The sequence below is a fragment of the Lutjanus erythropterus genome, chromosome 18 (genome assembly GCF_056507025.1).
Source record: "Lutjanus erythropterus isolate fLutEry1 chromosome 18, fLutEry1.hap2, whole genome shotgun sequence".
NCBI classification, from domain to species: domain Eukaryota; kingdom Metazoa; phylum Chordata; class Actinopteri; order Lutjaniformes; family Lutjanidae; genus Lutjanus; species Lutjanus erythropterus.
In genome coordinates, this window is record NC_139334.1 from 23,625,375 (window position 1) to 23,646,581 (window position 21,207).

Consider the following 21,207-nt stretch of genomic DNA (forward strand, 5'->3'; position numbering starts at 1 on the left):
TTTGAGGCGCAGCAACAAAGCTTGTATTGATTATAACAGCCTGTGGACCAGACTCCATATAAGAATGTGTCTTTTTTTTATTCAACTGCGCATAATTTCCTTAAGTTGTTTTTGCGAGACATATTATGTGTTCTGGTGATTTAATACTAACCCGACTTGAAGTTCGGGGTCTATTTTTCCGTGCTACCTGCCTCATGGCAACCCGTTTTAAAGCCACAACCCCGAAGTGCGCCAGCGGAAAAGTGCCTGGCAACACGACCGCACTGTGCGCCGACTGCCTCTGGATTAACGTTGTTCTAGCGGTGTCAGGTACGTACAAACTGCACAATACGATCTGTCCATATATATCTCTTTGATGAAAGCACTTCTTCATTTTCCACCGCAGCTCATTGGGCTCGTCAGCATTGTCTAATTCAGACTGCTGCATGCGGTCAGATGGGCTACAACGCGCCTTTGAATGGGAAATGTAATTGATGTAATGTGTAATGTAGTGAGGGACCTTCACAGAGGAGATGATAGGGTTTATACTAAGACTTTTTATGAGATGTTGTTCATCTGTTATTCAAAGCAAGAGGCAAATTGATGTTTTAACTGTTGTAATTGAAATGTTACTATTCTATTCCCTTTATCTGCATAGGAAGACATTAGTGGTCATTTTCATGTAGAAATTTGAATATATGAGTTCACATCCCTGCCTGTCTGCTCTGCTGTTTGACGTAAAATAGGAAGAACGGACAGTATCAGTACCCATGGAGACTGCGAGTGCACTGATCTCCAATGCAGTGTTGCTGTTGCATAGAGACTGAGAAAAACTGTGAATTTCAAGGTTGATGCACTGAATGACAACGCGGCTATTTTAAGCAAAGAGCCACCCCTCTCTCAGTCTCTCTTTTAAAATTACCTGACTTGTTGAACAAGGCTGTTTTTATTCGTCTTTTTCTCCTTTTCTTCATTGCAACAGGATTACACAACTCTCCAGAGCCACATCAGGAGGACATGGGGTGGGCCACTGGTCATCAAAGAAGCCTCACATCATTTCATGGCCAACTCTGAAGTGCAGAGCTGCTTGATTTAAAGTGAATGCAGAGCTGGACAACATCTGGCTGTATGATGCATTTTACTTCCCCTTAGATTTTATTGTAAGCACCAAGAGCAGAGCAGCCATTACCCTTCAGTGCATCATCTGAATGGAAATATGGACACCTTCAATGGAGGAATTTTGACTCAACATGCCCAGGAACTATGAGGTATGTTGTATTCCTGTCATATCAGAAAATACAGTACGTGTACAGTCATTTTTCAGGTTATTTAGACATTTGATAAAATATTTTCTCATACACAATTTACTTCCCAGTGGGCCAGTCAGTGTAAATCATTCTGTGCAACCAAACATCATTCCAATTCACAGAACTTGATTTATTTTACTTGATTTAATATCAATATATTGAATGATATTCTTCATACAGATTGTATTATGCAAAAATACATACATAAAGCTGCATATTGTGCAATGATCCCTCAAACAAACTTTATTGTTCAAAATATCACAGCACTGAAACAGTAAACTTCCACTGTATTTTTAATAATTGTAAATGAAGAAAGTAATGAATAGCACAAATAATAAATGTTAAATTTGCATTAAAAATATATACATTAAATGCTGCCCATAGTGTTTGTGTAGAACAAAAAAAGTTTTACAAAACACAATACATTTGGTGCATATTAGGCCAATGTATCTGTTGGGCCCTGCACATGATGCACAAGACATGAAAAATATATTTAATGGAACTTTGCATCCCAAAACATGGAGGCTGACTATTTTACTCAGCGCAAACATAATTTAACATAAATTAAGAGTTGAAACAATAAAGTAGAGTAGTAGTAGTAGAATAAGATGATTTTAGCAACCATAAAGCTAAGGAGAAATAATATGGCAAAGCTGTATGTAAAAGGGTTAAAAAGTTTGACATGTCATTGGAAATACCCCTACAGTTGATGTTTTTACTGGGAAATTCAGCTTTTTCTACATCAAAATACACATGTGAGCCTTTGAAGACATTTTGACTTGAGACAGTGTCCAGTTTCAGTAGATTTGACGAGACAGACTGAACTCAGTCTGAGATGTAAGCAGTAGGTGATTTGAGGGGTGCTGAAGAGGCAAAGCATCTCTCTCTTAAGCACAATGATCAAAATGCGTCCCTCTCGTTAACCTGCCATCCACCCTTTCTATTAGAATCTATGGCCCCGACCATGGCTCTGAAATCCATGGCGCTGTCTGTGGTGAAGCATCACACAGATTTGTGATAGCATCATTTTCTCTCTGTCCCACCCTTTTGTCAGCTTTGTCTTGGTTCTGTAATATTCTCTAAAATATATATTATAGATACTATTTCTACACTATATTGTAACCTCTACATTCTACTTTTATGGTCCTTGTGCCGAGTAACAACATTGTAATGAAAGAGCCACATTGCTGCCTGTAGTATTCCCATAATGTTTTGATGATCATTCAATAGCATCTGTCCTGCTGAAAATACAACCCTAGAATAAGAGAGATGATTTCAACAAACATAAAGTAGGGTTGTATGATAAATATTGGGGCAGAAAAATTATTGGTGATAATGGGAAATTTATATTATTATTTATTATTCTGATAATGAAATTATCACCTACATATCTGCTATAATAATATAAGATTTGGCAGGTTTTTAATTTGAATTCTCGAGCAAAATGCTCTACAAAAGCAAAAGTACATTTGTGAAGTGTTTTGATTAACTTTGCTAGAATAAAATAAATGAACATTTGAAGAGGTTGAACTGTTCTTTGTTTTAGTTGTAATAGTCACGTCAGATTTTTTTCAGTCAGAGCTGTGGAATATTAAATTATCCGACTTTGCTCATTGCATCTTAGCCTTTCTTTCACACCCTCGGGTGTGTATAAACTGCAGATTACATGAACTTATTTTTAAAATCTAAAAATGTAAAAATTATCACTTATATTATTGTATCGGCAATGAGAAGCAATCCAGAGCTGAAATAATTAGTCGATCAATCAACTGAATGTTTTTTTCAGTGTTTATAGACAAAAGGATTGATCAATAATGAAAATAATCAGTAGCTGCAGCCCCAAATAAGTTCAAATCAGTTATCCATTCTTCTCACTCCTAGATGTCTGGTTATAATTTGTTATCCAAAAAAAAAATCCATATTGTGCATCCGTACCATAAAGCTATGTTGCGCTGGATGTGAAATAAAATGGCAAAGCTGTATTTTAAAGGGTTAAAAGGTTTGATCTGTGAGTGAATATTCCCTTACGGTCGATATTGTTATTGGGAAATGTATCTGCTCATTCAAGATATACACGTGAGCCCCTGAGGACATTTTGTTTTCAGACAGTGTCAGTCCAGTGTCAGTAGATTTGACAGGATTGAAAATGAATGCTCTCAGTCTGTGATATGACTCTGGAAACAGTATTTCAACAGACATCACAACGCTGCAGTTTTTTGTTGTTGTTTTTTTTGTTAAGGTCCTAAAATAGAACGTATGTGATATTTTTTTTTCAATGATACTTTTCAGTTTTACTTTGTGAATCTGTAGAAATGAAAGACAGACTGTGATGGCTGAGATGATGTCATCTGGAGCTGCTCCACAGACAGTGAATAATAGAACAACAGCTAGAACACTATGAGCAGCAGCCATGGTGATTTTACTGCTATAAGGGCACATTTAGTGATTCACTGTTGCGAGCTCTGTTCAGTCACAGGAAGCTCATTTGGATGGAACATCTCAAACAAAGAGCGTATGAGCTCCTTTTTTTTTTTTTTTATCAGTCACTAATTTGGTGCCTCTGAACCAGCTCAGTGAGGTGACGCCCATTTGTATCTGCGTACCTACTGTAGCTGGTGACTTTACATTATAAGTTATTTATGGCCCTTCTTTCAGCGTGGAGTTTTGTTTCACCTTTTTCACTTTTTTCTTATATATAAGTCAGTGTATTACTTACAGTAGATGGCAGTGGGCACGCTCCCAGTTTGGAGGAGCAGGAGGAGAACTGGTGTGGATGCGAAGCCTTGTACTGTTGCAGACAGGGTCAGCAGAAAGAGGTCAGTTTAAGTGTACGCTGCATTTAGAATATTTTCAACTCTTTACCGTGCCATCAGACAGCCTTGTCCAACAGGAAAACAATGTTATATAAGCCAAATGTCAGCAAAAAACAGCAATTTTACCTCCCAGAACACGGGGGTCGCTGGTCTACGGCTGCCTGGATTGATTAGTTTGTTTGTGTTGTTATGTCCCTTTGGTGAATCTGAATTAACCCTTGAAGACACCAAAGTCACACAATAACACATAAACTAATCGATTGAGGCAGTCATGGACCAGCAACTCCGGTGCTCTGTGAGGTAAAATGACTGACTTTGCCAAAAGAGTCTGGTGACTTGGCTTAAATAACTTCAGTTTGCCGCTGGAAAAGGCTGTCTGACAATAAGGTAAAGCACTGGAAATATTCTAAAAGTAGCATATGTGCATTATTGATCTTTTCGAACCTTTGAGCTCCTTTTGGTTAGTCAGCAGAAAAACTTACTTTAGCTATCAAAAAAAACAATATCAGTTTAAGTGCATGCTATATTTAGAACATTTTCACTACTTTACCTTGCTACCAGACAGCCTTTTCTGAAGGGAAAGCTATGTTCTATAAGCCAAAGCTTCCAGACCCCTTTGGCAAAAACAGTAATTTATCTTGCAAGAAGAACACAGGGCTAGCAGGTCTACCACTGCCTCGATGGAAGTTGCTGGTAGACCAACAACTCCCATGTTTGGTGAGTTAAAATCTTCTGTTCTTGGCAAAGGAGTCAGGTTTCTTGGAAGGGAGCGACATTTGGCTTATATAATGGCTGCTTTCCATTGGGGAAGACCTTCTCACGACAAGGTAAAGCGGTGAAAATATTCTAGATATAACGTACACATAAACTGATATTGATTTTTTCAGGTGGCTAAAATGCATTTTGCTGCTGACCTTGTCCACAGGAGAACATTGCTTAGCTTCCCACACTGGTGCTCCTGCTGCTTCTCCAAATGTACCAACTGCCATTCACTGTAGCTAAGACACTGACTATGGATGAATACCTCATACAACCCCACTACAAAACATGTAAACTATCCCTTTAAATCCATCTTCATGGTCTTCATTTGATCACAGTACTCATTCTGTTTCATTTACTGACAGAACAGTTTCACCACAAGGTCCATTTACCGTCTGCTCTGGACCTTTCTGATCATATTACAGTTTGCCCACATGGAATTGTAGATGTTGAAATCATTATTTTTCTCAGCAGTGAGAGTTTAAGCCATGATGGCTCAAAAGTTGAGTTTGAAAGTTCATTTTTGACCTTGCTGAGAGTTATTGACAGAATAATCTCGCCACAAGGTCCATTTAGTCACCGAGGCCTATTGCCCAATCTTCCTCAGCAGCTTGAGTCACCACAAGACCTGAGAATGAATTTTCCATCTCAGTTATTTAATGGTCTGTCTTGCTGTACTTCTTCTCGTAATGTTTTTCCTCATTATTGTTGTTGCTAATGGATTCCCTATCTGACTAACTACAGCGCAGCTTCCTGCTGACCATTTCCAACAGAGTACGTCCCAAATTATCCTGATCAACAGAAGCCAGTTTTAAGTAAATTCACAGGCTGACACAAACTGATAATGTACATTGAATCTCGTTCTATGATAAGATCAAAAAAACTTGCTTCTTCCTCTGCCCCCCCCCCCACCCACCCAGCCTGGTCACTCAGTAGGGATGTTGGCTGCCGTGGAACATGGTCCCATCCTCTGCAGCGACTCCAACATCCTCTGCCTTTCGTGGAAAGGCCGGGTCCCCAAGAGCGAAAAAGACAAGCCGGTGTGCCGGAGACGGTACTATGAGGAGGGCTGGCTCGCCACAGGGAACGGGAGAGGAGTTGTTGGGGTGACGTTTACATCGAGTCACTGCAGGAGGGACAGGACTACACCTCAGAGAATCAATTTTAACTTGCGAGGACACAACAGCGAGGTGGGGTTTTAGCTCTGGAATATTGCTTGATTTTTTTTTTTTTGCAATATGTCTCTTTTTACTCAGGGTCTTTTTTATTGGTATCTCAAGTCATACAAAATGCAATAAATCACAGATATATTGGATAACCACAATATACCCATTTATTTTTCTGCTCCAACACAGACCTATCCCTGTTATAGTGCTACAGTACTGTTTAGTGATCAAATAATCAAACAGAATCATTTTAATAAACAACTGCATGTGCGTTAATAAATTCAATGTGACAAAACTTGCAGATTAGGCACAAAAAAAATAAATTAAAATACAATAAGTTTTTATTGAAAGAGAGTTACGCACATAAAGAGCCATTCCCCAAAGAAAAACTTCATTTTCTCTCTCATTTCCCACTTTCATGCAGTCTCCTTCCCACTTTGAAAACATTTTCTGACAAAACTGATGCATGTATGTGTTTATATCTAACTTAGTGTTGGAGCATCTTCTGTCTTGATCTAAAAATCGATGTTTACTGTCTTTAAAGATAAGACAAATGGATATAAAGCTATAGTGATCTCCACAGGGAAATTTCATCGTTGCAGCAGTGAAGAGTATTAAGATCGATCAAGAAATCTGCAGAAATATAGAAATGCAGCCAGTAGGGCTGCAACTAACAATTATTTTCATTATCAATTAATCTGCCTGATTATTTTCTAGATTAATCAAGTTTTAGTTTTCCAAAGTCTAAGTTTATGTCTTTAAATGTCTTGATTTGCAAGCTCTAAACCCAAAGTTATTCGGTTTAATTTGATGTAAAACTGAGAAAAGCAGGAAAATTTCATATTTGAGGGGCTGAAAACAGCATTTTCAGCCATTTTCACTTGAAAAATCAGTGACCAATCAATTATCATCATAGTTGATGATTATTTTTCTGATGATTCGCTAGTTAATTAGTCGACTAATCATTCCAGGTTTAGTAGCCAACAATTGCAATTATATTATATAGTAAAAACGTAATAGAAAGTATGCAAGATATTATAGAACTAAATTATGACATATGTATGTAGCATAGAAAAATAAAAAAATGTTTATTAAGTTCTGTTGCATGCAATATAAATCAGAAATATTACTGTAAAAGTAAATGAATAACATCAGAATACATATAGATGTGTCAGAACACATGTAGATGGCATGCTTTGAAAATTAATTTTTTTAAGATCAAATACATCCAACAACAATTTACAGATTTAGATGATATCAGCTTTATGTGTGTTTTGTCTGTGTGACTTTCTGTCCAGCTGCAATGGCGTTAGCTTGGCTTTATTTAGCATTATTGTCCATGTATTAATCATGAATGTTCCTGCAGAAAGCCACCCGTGTTTGCAAAGAAAAGTATTAACAGCGTTTTTTCTGGGCTTTCGCAGGTTGTCTTGGTGCGTTGGAATGAACCCTTCCAGAAGCTGGCAACCTGTGATATGGAAGGAGGTATTTTTGTCTGGATCCAGTATGAAGGAAGATGGTCTGTAGAGTTAGTGAACGACAGAGGAGCACAGGTACACACTGTTTTCTGCTATCACCTAAAATGACAGTTACAGTGAGTAGCAGTGACACGGAGGCCTTGAAAATATAGATTGCTCATAACGTTATATAAGAGATCCAAGGGTGCAGATTCTACTACAACTTAAGAGGGTACAGTGGCGTCAGCCCTGGACTTTCCCACTTGGACCTGGGGGGTGGAAGCTGTCTCTATTTTGATTATCTTTTCTGCAAGAGAACTAGAAAAGAAGTGGTTTTAGCCGATTTTTTTTAAAGGGTTTGCTCTGCAGTATTTCAAGTGGACACCTTGTTAAACCAAATTGCATTCTAAAAATAGGTGTTTATGGTAGGGACATAGAATAAAAGCTTTAGTTACAGCATCATTAAGACACTAAAGGATATGCATCCAAGAAGAAGCCTGAAATACAACTGATGACACAGAAAAACTACCTCACAAAGCACAAATACTGTATTTTGATGGTAGCGTCCTCCTTTATATGCACACAAATATTTTGACGGTGAACATTTCTTTCCTCCAGGTGAGTGACTTCACTTGGTCACATGATGGCACTCAGGCCCTCATCGCGTACAGAGACGGCTTTGTGTTAGTTGGCTCGGTCAGCGGACAGAGACACTGGTCCTCCGAGATCAACCTGGAGAGTCAGATCACCTGTGGCATCTGGACACCTGATGATCAACAGGTACGCGTTGTCTGCTTTAACTTGTGTGACTGTCTTTTTATATTTTAACCTTTCTTTATGTCTTACAGCATATACAAGATAGCTTTAAAGGGATAGTTCATATTTTTGGGGGGTTGTATGAGGCACTAAGCCATAGTTTATTTATTTAGTGTATTACCTACAGTAGATGGTGGTTTGCACACCCTCAGACAGCCTTTTCCGATGGAAAACCACCATTAATTAAGCGAAATATTGCAGTCTGCCTCTGCCTCAATGTGCTAATTTCGTCTGTGTCATTGTGTGACTTTGTTGACTCTGAACCAACCCTTGAAAACACCCACTAGTCACACAATAACACAAACAAACTAACAGATTGGGGCAGTGGTAGACCAGCAGCTCCCGTGTTCTTTGAGGTAAAATCGCTGTTTTCGCAAAAGGAGTCTGGTTGCTTTGGAAAGTAGAGGTGCACAGGGATGTCATTCTCTGTGTCTGTTCAACCAACAATGGTGTCTGTCTCTGTATCTGCATCCACATAAAAGACCAGAAGTGCATGTGGTTTAAACTAGAATTCACTCTTTTGTTGGGCAAATGTTTTATTTTCTAACCTTATGGTCATTATTGCTTCCAAAGCATCAAAATGATTTATTCCTGGCATAAAATTATTTATAGGATATATTTCCTCATACTGCACTTTTTTCTTGTATCTCTCATCTATCTTTTATTTTTTAACTAAACTAAGTTTTATGAACTGTCTGAAGCCCACCACCACCTCCTTCTTTCACTATTGAAAAATCTGAAACTGAAAAAATGTTAAATGATAAATACAAAGATTCTGTTTTGCTTTGGAAACTATAAATATATACAAGCATATCGAAACATCACTTGCTGAATGATAATGACAAGCTTTGGATAGAAGAAATATCTGTTTACATTGCATTATTTGTGCTTTCCTAAACAATGGATTCGGATTTGGGTGCATCCCTCTTACAGAGAGCAATATTTGGCTTGTGTGTCAGCAGTTTCACATCGGAAAAGGCTGTCTGACGACAAGGTGAAGCAGTGACAATATTCTAAATATAGCGTACACTTAAACTGATATAGATTTTTTTAGGTGGTTAAAATACATTTTGCTGCTGACCCTGTCCACAGCTGTGCATTGCTTAGCTTGCTATACTGTTAACTGGCATGTCGACTGCAATCCACTGCAGGAAATACACTGCCTATGGTTAAATACTTCACACAGCCCAACTTCAAATAATCCGAACTATCTGTAAATAAAAAAAATACACCTGCGGTGAGGTATTTTCTCCTTGCTTTGAATGCTTTCCTCAAACACAAGATGAAACAACTTACATAATGGTTTTTTTTTTTTGCAGCACTTTTTCTGCCAAGTACTTGGTGCTCCAGAGCATCTTCATGATTTCATCTATTAAAGTTTAATGTACAATGCCCCCTCAGGTCTTGTTTGGTACAGCAGATGGTCAGGTGATAGTGATGGACTGCCACGGACGAATGCTCGCCCACGTTCTGTTACACGAGTCTGACGGGATCGTGAGCATGTCCTGGAACTGTCCTGATTTCTTGGTGGAGGACAGCACAGAGAGCGACACAGACTCTGATGACAATATTCTGCCTTTAGGTACAAACACAGCCCCCACCCCACGGCTCATATGACAGCTTGCTACCTTCTGTCAGCCGTGGAAATCTAATGTACTTACTTTTCTTTGTTCCTCCAAGTACGCAGAGTCAAGCCTTTGTTGACCGTCACCTTCTTATCAGGAGATATCAGCTTAATGAACAACTATGATGACCTCTCTCCTGCTGTAATTCGCTCAGGACTGAAAGGTATGAAAATGCTTCACTGTGACATTTACCGGTATGCTCATGAATTGTGTTAATAATATGACCCATAATAGTAACGTTTATGTCCACTTTCACTCCACAGATGTTGAAGCCCAGTGGTGCTCCCAGGGTGACCTCCTGGCTGTGGCCGGCATGGAGAGACACGGGCTTCCCGCTGACTCTGCCTGCGCCTCCATCATGAGGAACGCCCTTGTTAAATTCTATAATGTCCAAGGAGAGCACATCTACACTTTGGAAACACCGGCACAGGTTAGTCCTGTGTAAACTGAGTTACACAGCAGGAATAACCAGGTCAACAGAATAAAATAAATAGCACAATAACCATAAGACTGTCAGTGTCTGTTTTTCTATATCAACTATATCCCAGCTAAGCCTTTCCCTGTGGAGTTCGTGTCATCTCCCTGTGTTTGCCTAGGTTTCCTCCGGGTGCCCCAGTTTCCCCTACCATAAAAAAACATGCATGTTAGGTTAAATCCTCCTGTCAGTGCCCTTGACCAAGGCACTGGCTTAGAACTGGAGTTGGTCCTCGGGCTCTGCACGGTGGCTGAACACTGCTCCAAAAACGTTGGATGGGTCAAATGCAGAGAATGTGTTTCACCGAATACGTTATGTTTGTGACAAATATTATCATTATATTTCTCTGCCCTAGTAGAGCTTTAACAATGTTAAGAGTCCTATTGGAGTCACTCATACTTAAAAAAAACACTTGTGGTGCTGAGGTGAGTAAACATGGCAAAAATGTCCATCAAATGCGGTCGTGTCCAGAAGGGTTGTGTCCAGCTTTGCGAAACTCTTGCAAGATTTGGTACTAGCACCACCCCAGTGTGCTGTGATTGGCTACTACTAATGTACTGTAATTAGCTAGTACCTGTTGCCTTGGCCATGTGATTGCCAGAAAGCTTAACATCATGAAAAGGGTCTATTTTAACCTTTAAACGTGATCTTTTTCTGAACCTACCTCAGTAGTTTTTTTGCCTAACCAAACCGCAACTGAAAAGTGAAAATAATGTTTAATGTTTTTATTTCTGTTGCACTTTTCAAAACAAAAGCACTTTACAATTAAAAGCTTGAATAGTAATGGTAAATAGTAAAATAACAGATAAGAGAGAAATTAGCACAACACAATTAGACAGAATTGAGAATCCAATAGATGGATAGTGTACATTATTAAACCCAAAGGGAAAGTGCAGTGTCACAGCAGCTATTACACATAAATCACAAAAACAAATGACAAAATTAAAGGTATATACAAACCTTGAGATCTCGAGCGTGGACTGAATGCACACTAAACAATGATAGTAATATACTGTAATATGATGTACATTATATTAAATCGAGTAGATATTGCCAAAAGACAGGACTGGAAAGATTCACAGCAGATGAAACAGTCGTATAAGAGATAGGTCATGAAATATCCCTGTTATGAGTGAGTCACTTCACTACCAAAGAATGTTGATTGATTACTAACTGGTCAATAATTGTTTTCCAGAGGCCCATCACCACCATCTGTTGGGGTCACAGAGACTCTCGTCTGTTCCTTGCATGTGGACCAGCGCTGTACGTGGTGCGCGTGGAGCACCGGGTGGCCAGCCTCCAACTTTTATGCCAGCAGGGCATCGCCAGCGCCCTGCGAGAGGAGAAAGATGTGGGCAAACTGAACATGCCCTCGCTGCTCTGCTCTTACGTCACCACTGCTTTCATACCGACCATCAAGGTGCATTGATCCCTGATTAACTGCTGTGTGGTAACAGTCACAGACAGCTTCTTGCCAACTTTGTTACACTGTGATATTGCAAAACTGCTGACTGAGATGTGTTTTCATTTGAGTGTCCAGCGATTCTTCAGCCCTTTCCTCTCTTTGTTCTAGCCCCCAATCCCTGACCCCAACAACATCCGCGACTTTGTCAGCTATCCCACAGCTGGGAATGAGAGGCTCCACTGCACCATGAAGCGAGCAGAGGACAGCCCGGAGGCAGGCGGACCCTGCTACACTCTCTACCTAGAATATTTAGGAGGACTGGTGCCGATTCTCAAAGGAAGGCGCATCAGTAAACTGCGGCCAGAGTTTGTCATCATGGATCCTAAAACAGACAGCAAAGCAGGTGGGCGTGAGCCTTACAGAGAATATTTCTTTGACTGACTGAAGTTCCAATAAAAAGTGAAAACTGCTTACTAGAACTGTTTAGAGAGGGTGCTTACAGAATTAAATAATGAAAGAAGTTGTGCTTCTGTGCCTTGTGTGTAGATGCGCAGACAGCTGGGGAGACACACCCTATTTCGCATCTGCACCTCTACTGGTCCTTGTAGCTTATATTATCTTTTATAAACTTGACATGGCAGAGGAAAATCTCCAGAGGAAACAGAATTAATCGCGCACAAAAATGTGCACACAACTTCTCCTGTAGTGAGGAGACACCTGATCTCTCACCTGCAACCCATCCCCTAATAAATGTTAATTTTTATGCCCCGCCCAATACACAGATTAACTACAGCCCACGAATCACTAGTGCTTACAGTGCTTTTATGTAAACTAGGTAAACTGATTGGCTAAATAAGTAGTATAAAGTATAGCATATTTCTGAAAATAGAAATTTTGGGAATTATGCTTATTTGCTTTGTTATTGTGAGTTAGAAGATTATATTTATATTCTTATCATGTCTGTAATATGTGACTAAAGCCAGGAGTTGATCACAATGGTCCAAAATGATCTACAATAAATAATACATATGAATTAATAGTGCAACAACAATTCAAGAGTTCACAAGAATGCCAGAACATAGATAGGAAGCTACATCGCACAGTGCAACTATATATCTATTTCTATTTCTGCCCTCTGCCTTAAAAATAGAAGAAAAGACAATCTCATGCTATCAAAAAGCCAAAGAAATAATTGGGTTATAATGTTACAAGCGTAGAGGTTTCTGTTACAATGAAAATACAGATTTGCAAAAACACCACAGCTTGTGAGTGTTTATAGAGTAAGCCGTGGGTGGGTGGTAATGATGGTATCTCCTCACAGCAGACTGAATAAAAAATATGTCATATCAGAGTCGTGCTGAATGTGTTGGCAAAACCAAGAACTGCATTTTATGAATATACTGTAATTTTTATATGTTTAAAAACCAGCCCAACTCATGTTAAGCCCAAACTCTGTCCACTTGCCCAATCTGATTTTACCCTGCACACTGCAATGCCCAATCTGGCAACACTGGGAGACCGTTAGCTTAGCTTAGTTTAGTATAAAGACTGGAAGCAAAGGGAACAGCTAGCTTAACTTTGTCCAAAGTTACAAGCAGCAGAATGACAAGTTACGTTAAGGCTATGTCTTGGGCAGACACTGGACACTATATGTCCTTGAGTTGCCATGACAACAAGAGAGGGATTTCAGTACTTAAATACATTTTTTTTTTTTTTTTGCATATGTTTCATTGACACAAAAGATGCGACATTTAAACAACAGTCTTTTTAATAGGCTAAGCTAATTGGTTGTTAACCATAGGCTTAATTTTTACCATACAAACATTAGAGTGGTATTGATCTTCTCACAGAAAACTGACTAAGCCTATGTCCCAAAACGTTCTTTAAAAGATTTCAAATGGATTATATAGAGTACAGCCCAAAGGGCAGAAATCTTGAAAATGAACCTTGAAATGAACATTTGCACCTGGTTTATCTCTTTAAACTTGTGCTCCATTTTAAAATGACTGCACATATTCATGCAGTGTGCTCATAATTCACCTTGAGTAAGAACAAATACAGACTCTGGTGATGACTGCTCCCTTCTGATGAAACATAGTCTGAGGCTTGATACCGGAATAGCCTGTATGACCTAGCTGGACGAGGGCTGCATTTAGCCTCTGGAAACGTGCGTGCTTTTAATAATGATCTTTAAGCAGGGCCAGTTCAAACTCACCTTTTTTTGTTTTGTGTTTTTTTTTTTTTTCCCAGAGGAGGTGTGTGTGAATCCCATGATCTCATACACTGACAGCTGTAACTGCTCTGACTCCAGTGACATTGAGTTGAGCGATGAGTGGGTTGGGAAGAAGTCGCCAAAGTTATCCCGAGGAAACAGGTCACCCTAACTCTTCATGTCACAGATTATATAAATAAACTTTTTAATTTTTTTTTTTTACACATCACTCAGGCATGAACCACAGAGCGTTTGAAGATATTTCCGTAGCATTTGTTTCACCATGCTAATTGATCTCAGATGAAAATGTCATATTTCAAAAAGGAAAAAGACAGTTTAATAATTCGTGCCTGCGTTTCAAAGGATGAACATGGAATCGAGAAAATCTCCCAAACTTTCACGTGCCAATCAGGAAGGCCAACGGTCGCCACGGTTACCAACAAAGAAGCCTCCAGTTCGGTCTCCCAGTCTGACACGTCGAGAGTTTTCAATGGATGGGATCACAGAGGTGTGAATCTGCACTATCCACTGCATTAGTACTTTGTCTTGTCAAAGTAATCCAATTTTTAAAAAATCAAAACGAACAAACAAATACGTATCTTTTTTTTTTTTTATCTATATGTCTATATATCTATATGTCTTTGTCTTCCCTGCTACCTGATAAATCACACTTGTAGGTTCTGTATGCCTTTTCTTCTCACGCTGATAATTTTCATCTTTCTTTCCTTATCTTCTGCTTCAAAGCACAACTACCTTGCTCAAGTCACATCCAACATCTGGGGGACAAAATTCAAAATTGTTGGACTTGCTACTTTTCTCCCTGCTAATCTTGGTGCAGGTAAATGTCACAAAAGCCACACATACACATCACATTGACAGTCCTGGTTAATTTACTGTAAAAGTCACCATAAATTTCTTCTACTTTATGTTTCAGTCATCTATAAGACAAGTTTGCTTCATCTGCAACCGAGACAGATGACAATCTACCTTCCAGAAGTGAGAAAGATTTCTCATGACTTCATGAGCCTACCTGTGTTCAACCCCAATGTCTTCAGTGAGGATGAGGATGACTTACCAGGTATGGATGAATAAAAGCACAAAGTTTGTTGCAACATAATTTAAAATTAAATTATGATGTAATCTATCTTAAAATGATTCCTTGTTGGTGCACCTTAGCCTTAGTCTCAATGCATCTTGCTCAGTTTTTGTATATGTTAAACGTCACCGACACAGTTCTCCTCTGTGTTTTGATAAAGTGATGGGGCCATCTGGAGTGGCAGGAGACAATCCTCCCTGTACTGTCAACATTCCCATCGCTCCTATCCACAGCCCAGCTCAGGCCATGTCTCCAACTCAAAGCATCGGCCTGGTTCAGTCTCTTCTGGCCAATCAGAATATTCAGCTTGACGTCCTGACCAACCCTACAGCCACTGCAGCAGCCGCAGCTGCAGCAGCTGCTGCTTCTGTCCCCGTCACTGATCATGGGCAGGATGCAGTTGCAACACCGTACCCAGTGCCAACTAGATACTCAAACCCTGGTCAAGTGATCTTCAACGGGCTGGAGATGGGTCCTCTTCTTCCTGGTACTCTTCCTCCTCCACCTCCACCTCACCATCTCCCACCGCAGCCTCACCCGCAGCGGTCTCATTCACAGCAGCCTCGCCAACAGCAGTCCAAGCAGGCGCAACAAATGCAGACACAGCAGCAGCAGCAGCAACAGCAGCAGCAGCAGCAGAAAATGCATCATCATCAACAACAGCAGCAGCAACAGCAGCAGCAACACCACCATCCGTCCCAATCACAGCAGCAACAGCAGCAATTACAGCAGCAACATCAACAACAGCTACAGCAACTGCACCACCAGCAGACGCTCCATCAACAGCAGCATCAACATCAACAACACCAGGTTCAGCAGCACCAACAAATGCAACAAAATCAACAGCAAGTGACGTCCCAACAGTTTCAGCATCAACATCAGATCCAGCAGCAGCAGCAACAGATGCAGCTGCAGCACGAACAGATGCAGCAACAGCAGCAGCAGATGCAGCAGCAGCAGCAGCAGATCCGGCAGCAGATCCAGGAGATGAGGCAGCAGCAGCAGCAGCTCCAGCAGCAGCACCAGCAGATCCAACAGCAACACCAACAGATGCAGAGGCAGCACCAACAGATGCAGCAGCAGCTGAAGATGCAAATGTCGCTGCCCCCTCCTCCGACCGGCTATCCAACCATCTCTTTACAGCAGATTCATCTCTTGCCTCAGATTCCTCCACCTACCACTGAGCCGGGGCTCAGCAGGGCAGAGCACGGCCACACTCTGAAGCCGAGTCTGCCACGGACTTTACCTCCCTTCACTGACATAGACGGATCTGTGGAGATCCAGATGAGGAAGGCTAATCCTCCTCCTCCATACCCGGGCACTGTAGTGTCCGCAGCTGCAGCAGCGGCAGCAGCTACAGCCGCCACCACGCCTCAAACTCTCGTTACGAACTGTGACAGCCCAAGTGTCCTGGCGCCAGACCCCTGCCTCAAGAAGGATGAATTCTTGCTTCACCCTGTCACGTTACAGTACCCAACACCTCTGGGGTATGAAAGGATCACGACCTTTGACAGCAGTGGGAACGTGGAGGAGGTTTGTCGGCCACGCAGGCGCCTCATTCGCAACCAAAATGCATATGCCATGCATGGCTCGGCCACACTCAAAGTCACGTCCTCTGAGAATAAAAAAATTCAGCTACCCTACAGCTCAGCAACACTGAGCCGTCTCTCTGTCCCTCGATATTCAATACCAAGTGGAGACCCTCCTCCTTACCCTGATCCGGCCAATCAAGTCACCGCTACACTTCCTCCTCCTCAGAGAATCGACAGCAGCCTGATTCACGCCACTCTACGTCGTGACCGCAGGGATGTTGGGCTTAAAGTGCCACAGATGATGGAAAGCTCAAGAACCCTTCCCTCCAAGGCTAAGATAAACAGTGCACTAGCGCTTACCTACCAGCAGAGGGTACCCACAGCTCTGTACACATGCACACAGTGCAGCAGCAACAGCAGCAGCACCAGTGTGAGTGTCAGCGGAGGTGGGACGACAAGCAGTGGCATCGCAGGCGGCACGGTGGTGAGGCAGGACTTCCCACCAGGAAAAGGAGCTCATCACAGCACCATTATCGTGCACTCTAAAGGTGCCTCCCCCCTGGCCTCGCAGTCATCTTACAGCCTGCTGGGTGCTGTCGATAACAGCAGGGACAGGACGGTGTACGTTAACTCTGCCTTCACTGAAGACGAGACTTTAAATCAGCAGTGTCACCTTGAAAAATCTGTACGTCAGCTGACTCTCGGCGATGTCAGCTTGACAGTTAAACGCCCTCCGCCTTACCAGTGGGACACCTCCACAACGGAGGAGTTCTGGCTCACACCAGAGCAAACAATGCTAGCTCCTCCACCCGGACCTCATAAACCGCCACCTCTAATCATCAGTCAAGCTCAGCATTTGGACATGACTCGGCTGCCGTTTGTCCTCACCACTAAACCTCCAACGAGTCCGAGCACAAGCACTCTCACTTTCCCATCAGGTTACCAGATATCCCTCTCACCTTTTCCTCCAGGTGTAGGTCACAGCGGTCCTCCGCTTCAGACGCTACAGAACCCTCCACCTCAGTGTTCTCCAAATGACGTAGTTGGTTCAGTTCCTTTTGCTCAGCAGGATCCCAACTTGGTCTTGCCACCAGGTTATCCTCCAAATCTAGCTAACTTGGCGTGCTGCCCTCTCCCTCCGATGTACCCAGGCGCCAGCTCATGTGCCGGACTCCAGCTGCACCCTGTCAACCTCCACCCATGGAACCCTTACCCCTGCCCACCTCCAATGCAAGACCCCCCTGCACCTCCCCTCCCCACCAAAACTCATCAAATTTTAGAAAAGCCGATTCTGTCACCACCTCCTCCTACTGCACCACCTCCGCCGCCCCCTCTCCCTCCTCCTCCTCCGCCCACTGAGCTACCACCATCCAAAAGTGCCACAGAGGATCTTGCAGAGTCTGCCAACAACTTTCCAGAGCCATCTTCTCTGAATGAAAGCCCCGTACCGCAGGAGTCTGAGCGCTTCAACAAGAAGAGCCGTAAAAGGCTGGACAGCAGAGCCGAGGAGGCGAACATGCCAACCGTCTCTGAGGGCAAGTCCAGAAAGGAGGGCCGCGCGCTCTCCGACTTCAACACCCTCATTTCGAGCCCGAGGCTCGGCAGCAGAGAGAAGAAGAAGCCCAAGGGGCAGAGAGAGCAGCTCAATAAAACCAAGAAGATGAGCAGGACCACAAATGAGTTCCAGGACAGCTCAGAGAGCGAGCCCGAGCTGTTTATCAGCGGCGATGAGCTCATGAATCAGAACCAGAGCAGCAAGAAGAGCTGGAAGAACAAGCGCAGCATGCGCATGGCGAGCGAGCTGGAGGAGATAAAGTGCCGCAAGGCCAATGAAAGAGAGGACCGTAGTTTGGGAAGCCAAGGATTTGTCTACGTTATGGCCAATAAACAGCCATTGTGGAATGAAGCCACCCAGGTCTACCAGCTCGATTTTGGAGGACGAGTCACGCAGGAGTCAGCAAAGAACTTTCAGATAGAGCTGGACGGTAGACAGGTAATGTGATAAGGAATCCTAAAGAATGTAGAGCTGAAATGATTTGCAAATATTTTTCTATTCAAATTTTCAAAGTTTCTGCTTTTCAAATGTAATGAATTGCTTTGAATATCTTTGGGTTTTAGACTGTTGGTTGTTTTTTTACAAGAGTATGACTGTAAATAAATAATTTGTGGAGGGAATATGACATGGAAATAAACATATATCACAGGAATGTAACTGTAAATAAATAAATCCTGTTTAATTTATTTATTTATTTACAGTCATATTCAGAACATGACTGGAAATAAATAATTTGTACAGGAATATGATAGTAAATAAATAAAGAGCTCAAACGGATAAAGAAATCAGCCTGTGCCTTACAAGGACAAGTGAGTCAGAGTTTCTGTAAGAAACCAAAGAATCCAGGGGTTTGCAAAGTTTTCAGAATTTGTCATTTATCAGTTTCTCCAGAGGGAGAAGGGACAATATCTGTGATATCCACATATTGACTGTGGGGACCTGTGGGCAAGATCACTGCAGCAAGATACACTTTTAGCCAGATATAAAAGAATTATTAAAAGTGATGTGGTGTCTGTATCAAGAAGATTGTCTGAAAAATGGTTTGACAGATAAACCATTTAAAGTTAACCTCCTGGATGTCTTTCTAACACGTCATAACATGACTAAATCAAATGAAAATAAGTGTTGTAAATTGATAAATGCATGCTTTCTGAAATGTCTTCCTCTTTCCTGTCTTCTTCAGGTGATGCAGTTTGGACGAATTGATGGAAATGCTTATATCTTGGATTTCCAGTATCCTTTCTCAGCAGTGCAGGCATTTGCTGTTGCCTTGGCGAATGTGACTCAAAGGCTGAAGTGAAAAGGTTATTTTGTGTTGTTGTCAACAAACTCAAGAGAAGCCACAAAGGTCTTACACCCCAGTGAGTTTGGGGCTAGAGCTGGGAAAACGTCTGTGTTGTTGTGGTGGTTCTTTGTTTAAAGAGGAGATTAATATACAAGTTGGTCTCGCACATGCAGATGATTTACAATCAGTCTGTTGAAGGCAAAGTTAGTGCAGGTCAGTAGTCATGGAGACTAAACCAGTTGCTCCATCATTTCTAGCTCATATGTTGAATGTACTCATGCTAATATTATTTATTATTCAGATATTATTTAGTAAGTTATATAAAAAAGGTCAGCCTTCCCTGGATAAATAAACTACATACATGTTGGAATGGATTTTAAAAGAAGTATGGAGGTTTAGTACCATGTCTGGTGCCAAAGACTCCCCTTTCTAAATGTTGGCTAATTCAATATATTTCAAATTAATAAATATTTCATATGTAATGTCATTGTGAGGTATGGTGACATTCAAAATTGCAAATAAATGTTCATAAAGCCATACCATATCTAATACAAACACTGCACTATTTTAATTCAGTGTTAAGTAAATAAATTGCAAGGTTTTCTCATGAATATCAAGCAATTTATTTAGTTTTTCCTTTATTTGTAGCTTTATTCTTCATTCAAAACTCTTTTGTTCAGGGCAGTAATTTGTTAGTTTGTGTTATTTCTTAAATGTCTACATTATATGTTTAAATTGCTGAAAGTGCAATAGAAGAATATATTGATTCTGCAACTGCAACATGAAGAGTTGAGTACAGTTTGCCATAGTTTGTATATTTTCTATTCATGAAACTTCTATGAAGTGGTGCAATGAACATAAATCATATTATTTTGGCCACAGTACTGCAAATCATTATTGAGCCAGAGCTGTTATGATCTGACAATGTATTTTTCATTTTTTCATGTGTAAATTTACATGATCCTTTTCATTTCCAAAACTTCCCTCTACAGTTGACCCTTCTTAAGTCCCGCCCCTTTTTGCTCTGTGCTCCAATAACAGTTAAGAAAACTTGGTACCTCGGTCAACTTCCTATTTTTACTAAAGGATCACATCTCAAGTGAGCTAATGTTAGCAAATGGCAAGAGACAATTTTTAAAAAAAATCCTATTTGAATTGTACCACAAATTACACATATGATGTTTTTCAATTCAAAACATAATTTTATTTTTTTTTTATATTTATATAAAGCTGCACACTTTGCCATGCAGAGCTGCAGCTCCTCACTCCTTCTGTTCCCACCTGTCAAAATATAAGCCCCAGACTGTGTCACTGCTCCGCCAGCTGCTGGATCAGTGCAATGCTAATGTGATTTGTTTTCTCTCAAACAAGGTTTCATTATGGAAAATGTCAAAATTATCATATATTTGGCCTTTTTTGGAATTATTGATTGTGTATCATACAGTTATTGAAATTGTGGTACAAATGTAGTAATTATTGTACATCTGGCAACACTGCTGGTCATAGACTACTGTTCCTATTTTTTCCAAAGTTAGGTCCAATCGGGCACACCAGAAGACTGACTTTGCCTCTCTATTATTGATGTAGGTTTGCTACCTTTTTAGCTGGAATTTTGCTAACATTAGCTAAATTAAGATGTGAATATATGTCACTGTTACATGTCCCCCAGCTACATCTTTTAATCATCTTCAAAATCTGGTTTGGTTTTCAACACAGATGAGCATA

At 41.0% G+C, this 21,207-nt stretch overlaps 1 protein-coding gene across 1 annotated transcript; it reads left to right on the top strand.

Annotated features, from left to right (window-relative positions):
* The first annotated feature begins 967 nt into the window (after positions 1–967).
* tulp4b (TUB like protein 4b) lies at positions 968–20,544 on the top strand. The gene is made up of 15 exons (XM_084743093.1): positions 968–1,247; positions 5,779–6,048; positions 7,449–7,577; positions 8,100–8,261; positions 9,699–9,879; positions 9,978–10,085; positions 10,186–10,352; positions 11,593–11,817; positions 11,971–12,205; positions 14,053–14,176; positions 14,378–14,522; positions 14,759–14,852; positions 14,949–15,092; positions 15,271–18,635; positions 19,381–20,544. Exons 1-15 carry the CDS (start codon positions 1,230–1,232, stop codon positions 19,495–19,497), a joined length of 5,484 nt encoding a protein of 1,827 aa, XP_084599219.1. The 5' UTR covers positions 968–1,229; the 3' UTR covers positions 19,498–20,544.
* The last annotated feature ends 663 nt before the right edge of the window (positions 20,545–21,207 follow it).

What these genes read in the sequence shown, in the direction of transcription:
- tulp4b (XM_084743093.1), top strand. An exon ending in CTTTGGAAACACCGGCACAG is followed by an intron (nt 10,353 to 11,592) that starts GTTAGTCCTGTG and finishes ATTGTTTTCCAG; the next exon opens with AGGCCCATCACCACCATCTG. An exon ending in CTTTCATACCGACCATCAAG is followed by an intron (nt 11,818 to 11,970) that starts GTGCATTGATCC and finishes TCTTTGTTCTAG; the next exon opens with CCCCCAATCCCTGACCCCAA.